Consider the following 12821-nt stretch of genomic DNA (forward strand, 5'->3'; position numbering starts at 1 on the left):
CGGTTGGAAGACCATTTCAGGTGACTAACTCTTGAAGCTCATCAAGAGAATGCCAAGAGTGTGCAAAGCAGTAATCAAAGCAAAAGGTGGCTACTTTGAAGAACCTAGAATATGACATTTTTCAGTTGTTTCACACTTTTTTGTTATGTATATAATTCCATATATAATTCCATATGTGTTAATTCATAGTTTTGATGCCTTCAGTGTGACTCTACAATTGTTATAGTCATGAAAATAAAGAAAACTCTTTGAATGAGAAGGTGTGTCCAAACTTTTGGTCTGTACTGTAAGTAACATTGTTCAGCAGATTGTCATGGAGCTTAAAGCCCAGGTTGACAAACTTGACGTACAGAAGTAGCACATGTTCATAACACCATGTCCCAATCTGATCTAATCTCTGAAATGAAAAGCAAAGCAGCTTTCAATGGTCCTTTGGAAATCAAGATCTTTTATTACAGTTAGCACAAAAAAAATGACAAGGACAAAATCTTCCAATGATTTAGTGAATATGAGGAGATCAACTTCACTACTAGCAGACAAAGATGAGCATGTACTAAAACCAGGGTTTATATAAAAATAATAATAATAATAATAATGAAAGGAGTGTAGATTGTTGGAGTGTAAATGTTCAAGTCAGGTATTAGTACTGCATCTCACAAACGAAGTATGAAAACCGTTTGGTCCTGCACAATGAGGACATGCCTGGACCTAGTTAGCCCGATAGGGAAAGAAATACAAAAACAAAAAGGTGTGTATAATTGAAGCAGTGTGAGTGTGTCAGCTTCTGCCTGAATCCCAGGGTTTGTATGTTCCTTGCTAGTTTATTGACGGGGTGAACTCGACAAAACTACACAGGCACTTCCTGTACGGGGGAAAAATATGTACCCAAAAAAAACTAAAAGAAAAAGAACAACACAATAACACCAGCTAGTTTGCTCTTCGAGGTCCTCTTAAACCAGCACACCTGTAAACAGTGTTTAAATCAGATCACTGATCTGATTTGAACTAAAAATGTGTCTACAGTTCTCAATGACGAAGGTCAAACACTGGATTGGGTAGAAATGTCTCCGGAAACTACAGGTCAAACAAATTCTAACTACATATGGGGTTTGGTCACGAAATAAGATGTCTTGATTTGGGTCATGACTCAGCAAATGAAGTAATTTGGAAAAATAACGAAATCCTTCATGTGAGTCTTGAAGGAGATCAGTCATTGTTATCGTGGGTTCTTATGGAGAAGAAAACAAGAGAAGTGATAAATAACGCATGGATTTGTGGTAAAATTGCGATGTCCTCACAATCCCACAAACCAGTGAGGCATGAACGTGCTACAGATGAACCTGTGAGGCAAACACGACCAAAAATATGAACACTGAAGTGGCGTTGCTGGGACGCTGGACTCAAGGCATGAAGCAGCTCTTATCTGTTGATCAAAAGGTTAATCCCTTCTGTGTCGGGTGTAGTGCAATAGACTAAAATTAGCTGTAAGTTAAGAACATAGAAATACACACAACACCAGACGACAAAGCAATAATATGAGTGTGCTTCAGTGATCCGTCACTCAGCTGTCAGTCATACTGTCAGACCCGGGAAAAAAAAAAAAAAAAACAACAACATAAAAACAAAAACAAAGGAAGGCAGCAGCTATCATATCTGAATATATAAATATAATTAGTACGATTTGAGTTAAATGTCTATGCCACCACCTTTCGAATGCTTTCTATGGAGTGTATTTTTACTCATTCTTAAATTTTTTTTAAATATCAAATGTTCTATCAGAAGCATTAACTGAACTAAATCCTACTTAATCCTACTAAACCCCGTTACTGAATAAAATCTACAGCAGGTTCGTTACATCCCCAATACTGAGTCGTGTTCGCTACAATTCACCGTGCACAAGCCGTCGCGACTTTGGACGCTTGATAACCCCCTCAAAAACATGTACGGATATTTCTACAGACCAGATCGAATTTGAATATCTATATATATTTCTTTCTCTAGATTTCTTTTTAATTAATCAGTAGTAAATTCAAGCTCAACTCGATCTTCAGGCTGACCAACAGTAGTTTATCTTCATAGAGATCAACATCACCCATTGCTGTTGAAAAGATACATTATTAAGTAGGGACGTCGACTCCGCCCACCAATGACCAAGCGACGCGAATCAGCGACCGATCACAGTTCACATTAATCATCTGTAAATAGCCTAAATCAAAGCTACATTTTTTTTTAAAGGTGTATAATAAATCCATATTATCCAGCTTTGCTTAGTTCACTCATAAAGAAGCTCTGTTCACGTATATACAATAAAGTGATGCTGCACAAGGCACACATGTAGACCGTTCTGAAATACAGGTACATAAATTAACGGATTATCACAAGCGCTTTTTCCAGCGCTGTGTCATGCTGTCTTTATGATACATGTGCTTTTTATATGATTTTGGTCAACGTGTCTTTATGTGTTCTGCTTCAAGAGACTGTGATAGCCTCATGGCGTCCAGGATGTGTTTTTAAAAAATAAAAATACCAGGTTGATTTGTGCTTAAATCGACAATCGTGTATACGTTGCTGATTCCATCGTGTCTACCATGGCAGAGAGCTTTCCAGGCCGAGGGCAGCTGCTAACCTGGCAACAACATTGTGTTGATTTAGCTTGATAGCAAGAGGCTTTTCGAGTCAAATGCTGTCGACGAAACTACCAGGAAAGAGGCCCGTCCGGCCGTTCCTCTGGAGCGTGCCTTTAAACCAGCCATCCTCGCGTTTCTTGTGCACGAAGACAATGTCGCCCTCCTTCAGCTCCAGTTCAGCCTCGCTCTGCGGAGGGTAAGAGACTACCACACGGTACCTGCACAACCAAAAGCACGTGGGTTAATCACTGCTTTTTATGCGACAGAGTGATAGATCTTTTTTGCAGATTAATCCATACCAATAGTTTTTCCGGGTTGCATTGTACAATACAAGAGCGGCCTCTAGAGGCGAATCACAGGCGCCATGTACTGTATTAGAAGCGTCTTTTTTTAATTCATTTTGGATGTAACTGTTTATTTATTTACAGTGTTACATTTTTGTTTCAGTTGGAGTGGAAGATCTCCTGCTATAGAGCTCCGAACTCAATCCTATCGATTGGAACCCCAGGCCTCCTCATGTCAACTACATCAGTACCCGACTTGACTAACACCCTTGTGAACACGTGAATAAGCCACATCTCCACATGCAAACTACGAAATGAATGACTTAATTATGTAATTAATGTAATAGGAAATAATGTTCTTGGCAATTCTGGGCAATTTGCTATCATATTATAGGAATAGATTATATAGAAATATATCGGTTTAAAAGCATCATAGACAGCGATTTAAAAGCATCAGAGCATGTATATAACCAGTCATATCAGTATCTCTATTTCATCATATTAAAGTACCATGTCTCTGTACCTCTCACACACAATTGGCCGTCCGTCATGCTGCATGGACAGGAGCGAGGAGCACGGCTGTCGTGGTGGTGGTGCAATGGGGGCGGAATTTTCCTGACAGCCGCTCCTGCGTGCAGCATCAGAATTTGTTGATGATGATGATGAAGATGAAGGTGCAGGTGTCTCAGCCTCCACAGGACAGGCTCCGTTCCGGCAATGATTTCCTATAGCTCCTGCTGTTGTGTTGGTTACGGGCATTTCGGGTGCCATGGCTCCTTGCGGCACGTCCACGGCAACGGTTTGCTCCGCCTCCAGAGTCGGGGAGGATGGGGGAGAGGGGCGAGACTTCTTTTTATTTGACAACAGCTTCAACAGGCCTTTCTTCTCCCTCTAAATTGACAAAGAGAGGGCAGGGGTTTACATTTTGTAATGTTCTCATATATAATTAGGAAAAATTATTTGAAATATATATATATAATTTTTTTTTTTCCCCCTAATACATGCTACTATGCTACTATGCTATTTCTCACATGCACATTAAGACACACACGCGCATGCATTTCAACTATGTGGCATCCTCGATCCTCGATCTTTTTGTACAACTGGAGACACCCAGTCAGCCTTGGTTGGTACAAGCTCTTCAACATCACCTTGAAGTGTCACGGCTTTAAGGATATCAAGCCCGTTTCTTGTGAGGTAGAGCCTGAAGAAAAATGAGAGCTATGCCTGACATCCCCTAATCACACGGACAATAAAAGGGAAGCATCTATCTGAGTTAGACTGATGATAGGAGAGGCACCAGTCTGGGAACTCACGGGCGTAGAGGAGGGTCCTGGCTGACAGAGACGAAACATCCGAGTGCGAATTGTTTACACATGTACACAATGACAATGATAAATTCTCAACTGCCTGGTTAGAAGGGGCGAATGATGAATGCTCAAGAGTTCAAGCATTGTCAGTTCTGGGAGCAGGTCACATGCTAGGTTTACATCCTGATATATGATCTGTTCTAAAGTAAGAGTAGTAAATTGTATTTGTATGGAGTGATTTGTAGAAAGCTGTACTATTAATAGAAGGAGCCAATTCCAGGTATTGAGTTTAAATCCCTGCTTCACCATGCTGCCACTCCTGGGCCCCTAAACTAGACCCTCAACCCATTTGCTGCTTGGTTGTATATAAAATGAGATAACCATGCCAGTCTGAATAAGGACATCTACCATATGCCATAAATATAAAAGTAAATGGATACAAATAGCTAAGTTATAGAATGATATAAAATAACACGTACGCAAAAGCACAGAAATTCTGACTTCAGTTTTTCTGGCACTGTTCTCAAGAATGTTATTTCGATTCAGCATTTTAAAAGCACAGATTCCAAGCCAGCAGATGCTTAATGTTGTTAAGTATCCTCAGGCTGCCATTATTGGGTGCATTGCACAACATCTGACTCAGATTCACGCCATTAAAGAGTAGTTATTTAGCTAATTAAAGTAAGGAAGAGAGTATATAGCACACCCACAATTCCCCAAGTGTGACATCCGATTCTAAAACTTTTTTAAACAACAAACTTGTTATAGTGGCATCTCACCTTGCAGTCCTTGTCTAGTTTACAAGCAGGACCCTGATTGGCTGCCGAGGTACCAGGAGGCTTGGGGTTCCCGGAAGCAACTGGGATCGCCACCATGGTGCTTGGTCTCATGCTATCAACCTCCAAAGATGCAGCGCTGATATTAGGTGGGGTAAGTGAGGCGGCGGCACAGCCCATTGCCACTCCCATTCTGCTTGACCCAGGGTTCGAGTTGGAGGCGCTGCCAGGTGACGGCTGTGGACACACAGCCAGGTGAGGCAGAAAAGCCATGGCGTTCTGGGACTGGATGGGCGTTATGGCTGCAGTGGGCCGGTCCTGATTGTGACCCACAGCTAAGGGTGCGTCAAAACAAAGATGGATTGGATCAATCGGTAGGTCCTTTCTACACAATATTACCTTGAGTGGCAAGAAATATCAGTGATATCTTACCGGTCCTCACAGCGTTACGTGCCTGGTTAACCGTCATTTGTGACGTCACATGCATGAGCACTTTGGGATGCTGACCAGGCGGCATGTGAGCTGCTGTCACAACACCTGCAGGAACGGGGCTTGAAGGGGCAGGGCCTGTGCAAATAGGGACAGACTTGTTGGGGTCAACGTTACACAGGGCAGCTCCGTTCGGAGGGGACGAGGAGCTAACAATGGTGACACTGCGTCCAGCCTGCGAGCACATTGTTAACGGCACTTTGGGTTGATTGTTGCTTGCCACCGTTCTAAAAACAACACAAAACAAACCTTTTGAACAACATATCATATGGCAAAGGGTTATTTGCAAGGGAAAGTCCTAAAGCATAGGGTACCTGTTGACAGGACTCATGTAGTTGCCAGGAAACACTCCGATCTTGCCGGTGTGCATGGAGGTTCCTTTAAACCAGCCGTCCTGGCAGCGCTCCAGCACAAGGAACATCTCGCCCTTTCTCAGCTCTAGCTCATCCTCCTTACGAGGTGTGTACGGGAACATTGCGACGTACCTGAGAGTCCCATAAATACCATACACTTAATAACCACCTCTATGAAGCAAACAAATTACCTAACATACAGACCTTTAATGGAGTCGAGCTGAAACACGACCACAAATGTGAGCTCACAAAATATGTAAGCAATTATTCTTTTTTTAAAGGCGCACAGGGATTAGTCACGCATGTTGTAGTCAGTAGTGAGAGTAATGGCAAAGAAAAGAGGTGAAAGGTCAGGGACTAAAGCTGAAGGGACCCAAAAAGACTGCAACCACAACAACCCCCTTTTTCATCCCCACAAAGCTGACCTCTGAACTCTCACCTGCGCTCAAACATGCTCAACTGCCACTCAAGAATGAGCCGTGAGGTCAACCAGAGGCAAAATCTCACATGTACGGCAAATGAAAAACACGCGAAGACATACATTTTCTCCGATTGAGTGCGTCGGTTTTAACACTTACACAGTTGGTCTCTGACGTCCACTCTGGTCGCTCGCAGTGGGGGACGGCCTCTGCCCTGTGGCCAACGATGACGCCGCGCCCACGGAGGAAGATTGTGGGGGAGGAGGTGGTGGAGGAGGCAATGCTTCCTGAAAAACCAAAAAAAAAATAAGATTTTTAGGGGGTAAATATGATTCAAATTTCGAATGTAATTAAGTAATTATCGATCGACTTTATATAGGGCTCCTTAGGAAGCCTATATACAAATTTTGCGTGGGGTTTTCTTAACATCTTCCCGAATTTCATTCTGCTGAACCTGTGGTCCTTATAGCGCTTACGTAGCATGTACATGGTCTCAAAGTTAAAAGGTATCAATCCGGAGAGGGTGTACAATATCATTTTTTTAAAAATTTCCGATATAACAGAACACCAATTACTGGAAAATGTAGCAAGTATAATCCGGTCCCCTAAAGAAACAACAGTCACGGATATAAGGTAGTGTGGAGAGACTGATGGAAACCCTTTCTTACAGAAGAAGAAAAAAAAAAGAGAATATACAGAAAATTAAGTAATTAAAAAATTTAAAAACACTACACACTGAGAAGAAATAAACAAAACGATCACAGTCTTTAAAATCCATGTGTCTGGAAGTACAGTACTGTCAAAAACGGGCGTGGCTTTTTAATACATTTTTTTACAGCTACATTGCAATAGAGAACTCTCGGAATGGATCTCGCTAGTTCACTTATTCGTTTATTTATTCATCCGCTTTATCCTCGCAATCTACACATCGACTTTCTGACAGTCTATTCTCCGATTCATTATCTTCAAAAGTGACCATTTCTCTTTTGTGCTATTGAGAAAGAAAGCTATTAAAGCTGGATGACTAGAATAATAATATCATAAGAAGAAGACTCACATTTTAGCACACAGATCAATGCAGGGAGAATGAAGAGATTTAGAAAAAAGATGGGGTACACACTCTCTCTCACACACACACACACACACACACACACACACACACACACACACACACACACACTCACACAGGCATTCACAAGCACATCCATCAAACACAGACAAGAGTGTGTTAAGGCCAAGACATCAGTGAAAGGGGGGTGTCTGAGTATCTGAGTATCAGATGTCTCACTGTTCCTGCTTTTTTAATTTCAGCTGAAGTGTATGTTTGTGTGTGTGTGGTATGATATGGTTTATGGCTGTTGCTTGAAATAAAAATTACTTTAAGCATTTGCGCACACACACACACACACACACACACACACACACACACACACACACGAATATGAACAAACACACACAAAAAAGTATGCACAGATACACACAAAATGCACACAAATATGCACTAATATACACACACGAATACACACACATGAATGCCCACAAAAACACACGCATAAACATGCCCAAAAATACACAAATATATGCATATATCCAAAAATATGCACAAATACACAATTACACAAACATACACACATTGCAACAGATATGTGCACTTTATATGCTTCTATTTATATGCAATTTATGAAAACAAATAAAAAAAAAAAAACAATAACCTTCTTGGATATGGCTTCCATCCTGTAAATTTAGTCACATGATCTCATAGCTCCTCCCCAGAACAGCAATTACATCACAACACCTGACATTTATTTTATATAGATGTAAAAATGTACACCTTTATAATTCACACACTGGCATTTACATAAACACAAAGTGTTGGAACTGACCACTGGAATGGAGGCATAGCTGATCTCTGGAGGAAAAGTGAAGACCGTGGTCGTTGTTACAGGACTGCTCGGTGGTGGAGTAACGATGAGGCCCGTTGTGCAAATATGAACCTATAATAAAAGAAGACAGGTGCGTTAATTAACCATCGTTGACCTGCAAAAAACACTAAAGACCCGCAACATTCTTAAAAAAAAAAAAAAAAAAAAAGTCTTGGGAATGTCCTCATAAAACAGAGAGACAGGACAAGCCTGAACGTGATGGCTGTTAAGAAAAACAGAGCTCGATCCCAATGAGACACATCTGTCTTCATGGTTTTTGTTTTTTTCTTTTCTTTCCTTGGCATACATGACACGCTCTTGTGAGGAGCAATCCACCTCAGCTTTCCACAACTAACAGGGCTGACCTGAAACTGTCAGAACCAATGAGAACACGTCTTCAGCAGTGGGAGAATCGGCGTGACACGGCGGTCCCTCTGGAACTGTTCGGAGATCTAGTGGAGCTAATTACTGACTAGAGAAGACAACGGAAGAATAAAAACTCGCTTGTATAAAAGCTGCCAGAACAGGACATCGGATTAGACACGAAATCCTGACCTCGGCATGGAGATGAAGAAACGTGTCCAGATGTTTGCCGTAAAGACGGGCGTATACAAATCATACGTTCATTGTTCCCAATAGGGAAGTGCAATATCAAAATTTATGTGTTGGTCCGCCAGAAGTCCAACAAATTAGGCCATATAACTGGCAAGTTGCATAATTTAGTGCACTAATTCAGAATAGGGGTATCTTTGAAAACAGGGGACATTATAGTATATACCAATTTTCTTGATATCCTTTATATCTTGATAAAAAGAAAAACTCTTTGGTCCTTATCTATTCTCTAATTCCACAGAAGGAACGTAATTTAAACTTGCATCCTGCAGCTTTAACTTGATGACGAATTCAAGAAATATCGTTTTTTTGGTGAAGAAGGTAGCTGGGATTCGGTGAAGAGGGTACTGTGTGGCAGAGTGACGATTCTGAAGTTTCTGAACTTTCTTCTGCAAAAGTCTAATGCCACAAATGCTCCTAAGATACCAAGAATCTTGTCCCTTTCTACTCTGCGGACCTGCCTGATCCACCCTGATGCAGTTCTTATCGATGAAGAAAAAAAAAAACACTTGGTGGTGCCGGGAAATAGAGGTCGACCGATCAATCGGTTTTGCAGATTAATTGAAACAGATAGTGGATTGCTGGGAAAATTGACTATCGGCAAAAATCCAGAGTTTTTCCGGGTTGCGTCCGTTGCTGGGTCGTCTGAGAATGTCTGCTTTTATTACAAAAGCGGCCTCTGAAGGTGAATCACTGATGCCACATGCTGTTTGTTTTTACACTTGAGCCTGTGCGCTGCACAGAGAGCGCTATATTATATTTACATCTTATAATTTATTAATTATATCATTATATTTATTAACTGATATAATATTATATAATTATATATCTCGTTTGATTAATCGGTTATTAGCTAGTAAGATCAACCCTTGGTGTCAGTAAAATCTGGTCAACCTCTACTGGGAATGGCACCACATGGACCACCAAAACAATAGATTGTACCACTACGAAACCTTCATGATATCTTTGGACTGCAATTAATAAGGGCATTTCTGCTACAATGGTTTTAGAATGCAATTGCAACATTTACGTGTCCACCAGTAAGCAGTTGATAACCTCAAAAGTGAAGGAACTACAATGAACGGATTTGTGGTCCTTGCTCAAACTGTTCTCGACACCCAATTGTGTAGTAGAATGAACTTTTCCCTTCACTAACTTTTCCCTGGCCAACCCAAAGCCAGCTTCATGAAGATATGCTTTACTTGGGTTGGAGTAGAAGATCTTGACTGGTCTGCTTTAGAGATCTGGAAGATGATCCACAAAATCTAGTGCCACATAATGGATGCTTTTTATGATTATTTGACTCGTAGCTCTGTTCATACTCCGACAATTATGGCTCAGCTGTGTCTCCTTTATGTTCCGTCCAACATTAAACATTTAACAGCTCTGTGCGAGGACTGGGTAATGCCTCACTTGTGAGGAATTTTACAAGAAAGCGGCTGCCAAAATAATTAAAAAGTTAAAAAGTAATAAAACATTAACGCACAGCATCGCATTAACTCGATTGGACCAATGAGGTATTGTGTTTTATTTCAAAATCTATTAACACCATTAACATTGTAGCTAAGACTCCCTTGTTCAAACATTGGTAATTGCTGCCTTCTATTTCATATTAATGTCTTAAAATAGCATCAGCATTTTCCTATTCACCCCCTCCCCCCAACACACACACACACACACACACACACACACACACACACACACACACACACACTTATTCACATAGACGCTGGGGTCTAGTCAAATTGGAATGATATGTTCACGTCCAAGAAGTTTCTCATTTAATTTTGGAACTATTACGATTGGATATTATACGTACACTATATAGACAACAATTTGTGGACACCTGAAAATAAGATGTGTTTTTTCATTCTACACTGAGTCCCCATTTTTCTTTCCACTAAAATCTTTCACAAGGGTGAAGTCAGGTACTGACGTAGGTGAGGTGAGGAGGCCTGGGGTGCCGTTCCAATTTATCCCAAAGGTGTTTGCTAGGGTTGAGGGTCAGTGCTCAAAATTTCATTCTACCGCATCCAACGACATGTACAATGGTGTGCCTCGAAATTTGTGGTTAAAGTTTTGGGAAAAATTACATATGGCTGGAAAAACCAGCTGCTCCAATACATTTGTCCTTATACGTGTATATTCATCTATGATTTCCATTGCTGTTGTGGAAAAAAAGGATTTTATCTAGTAATATAACTGGGTTCCTTGGTGGTCTAGTGGTCACCTCTGTGGCCCGGGTTCGATTCTTGGTCAGGGAACCAACCCCAGCCTTTAGGGTTGCACAAGCCAGTGCACTCTTAGTGCCGGTCCCAGGCCCGGATAAATAGGGAGGGTTGCGTTAGGAAGGGCATCCAGCGTAAAAACATTTGCCAAATCAAACTTTCGGAGCATGAATACAGATGACCTGCTGTGGCGACCTGTAATGGGAGAAGCCGAAAGACAGTCACATTATATCTCTAATCCTAAAGGAAATGGAAAAGAAAATCTGTACTGTTCAAACGTTCTTTATGAACTGATTATTGAATCAGTGCCCTGTCACAGCCTGTCCTTTCAGCAGCACCACCGAGCTTTGTGCTCAAACTGTCCTTAATCCACGTGTCCATTAAAACCAACACACTTGCTGAATGGAGAGATCAACATCCATATAATAAAAAAAACTATTAATCTACCCAGTCTATTTATGACTTTTAAACCTTCTTTATTTCTTTTCGGCAGGTAAAAACCTGCTACGAAACCAGAAAATATGAACGCTTTTGTTTTGCTTGCCAAAGCCTCCATGACCCTCCTTAAAGCAGAACAATTAATATTATAGCCATAGAAACATAGCAATGGTAACCAATGCCACAAAACAGTATTAAAAAAAGACAAAAAACTCCATATGCATTGAGCATGTCACAAAAAAAAGTGAAATTCCACACCAGTCCCAAGCAGCAACCAAAACAAACGGGTTCAAAGTAAGAATGCTGGGGGGTAAAAGAAAAAAAAAAAACACTCAGGAGAATTATAAAGGCAACGAAGTTCCAAGAAAGTCTCACTTGGACCGTAAAGCGACGCTCACGCAAAGGAGCCAGAAACAGGAGACGACGGGGACACGAGCGAAGTAACAATTCTGCAGAAATCCCAACATCCTCCTGCCCCATTTTTTAAAACTTAGTTTCATTGCCTGATCTCGCTCTCACGGTGCACAGGAAGTCTTTCGGGAAGGATTTTGAGTATTCTATAGCTGCCTAGAGGACGATCAATCACGGACATCTTTATCGCGGTTTTCTGTTTTTTTTTGCTCTCTTGGTCCAGAATTCTCCTCAGCAAGCTGACTGCAAGACCTGAAACTACCTTCTCGCTCGCACATTCCAGAAGACGAAGCACTAAAAGTTATTGCGTGTAATAAATTGTGTGTGACCGCGACAAGGCCAAGTTAACGTTGCCAGATCAGTCATTAACCCCTAGCGCGGTATGTGCGCGTGCATTCGTGTGCACATGTATGTTCTGATTAATATGACTTGTGTGTGTGCAGGGATTGAGCATTGGGAGATTTAGAGCATGTGTCTAGGATGTGTATGAGAGACCGACATGCATGAGACCCTTTACTAGCGCTATAGAGAGCCTGGAAGGTGTCTGAGCCTGAAAGGAAATTCACTCTTCGAAACCCAAGCTTCCGAACTGCCCACTCACTTCCTCTGTGGCTGAACAGTAGACACATAGGGACACGTCGGGGAGCTGGAAAACCGGCGGGTGCTTTGTAATTTCCTCTCAACGTTTAAGTTGCTTTTTTCTGAGGAACAACGCACACACTGGCGATCACATGATAGCTTCTAACGGAAGGGGATGATGGATAACTCATGGGTTCTGGCCGATATATGAGGCATATCATTGCGTGCTTTGAAATTTTTTCTCATGCTTCATCGTAGGGGCTGAGGAAAGCAATATCTACCATCTTCTGCACACATAAGCTCGGAAATTGGCTAGTGGTGAACAGAAGAAAGAGAAAAAGACAAACATTATTCCTCCCACACAAACCACTCC

General features: G+C 41.4%; 1 protein-coding gene across 2 annotated transcripts in view; it reads right to left on the reverse strand.

Moving 5' to 3' along the window:
* Positions 1 to 428: 428 nt before the first annotated feature.
* The window catches only part of sh3rf1 (SH3 domain containing ring finger 1), a 46029-nt gene continuing 33636 nt past the window's right edge, over positions 429 to 12821 (reverse strand). For both annotated transcript variants that reach the window (XM_046873223.1, XM_046873222.1), the window contains exons 6-12: positions 8142 to 8252; positions 6418 to 6545; positions 5801 to 5971; positions 5430 to 5713; positions 5001 to 5332; positions 3435 to 3802; positions 429 to 2845 (exon numbers count right to left, since the gene is read on the reverse strand). In XM_046873223.1, coding sequence (XP_046729179.1) covers positions 2677 to 2845; positions 3435 to 3802; positions 5001 to 5332; positions 5430 to 5713; positions 5801 to 5971; positions 6418 to 6545; positions 8142 to 8252 — 1563 coding nt within the window. In that variant the 3' untranslated portion in view covers positions 429 to 2676. The remainder of the gene's footprint in view (positions 2846 to 3434; positions 3803 to 5000; positions 5333 to 5429; positions 5714 to 5800; positions 5972 to 6417; positions 6546 to 8141; positions 8253 to 12821) is intronic.

The sequence above is a fragment of the Silurus meridionalis genome, chromosome 18, assembly GCF_014805685.1.
Source record: "Silurus meridionalis isolate SWU-2019-XX chromosome 18, ASM1480568v1, whole genome shotgun sequence".
Classification (NCBI taxonomy): Eukaryota; Metazoa; Chordata; class Actinopteri; order Siluriformes; family Siluridae; genus Silurus; species Silurus meridionalis.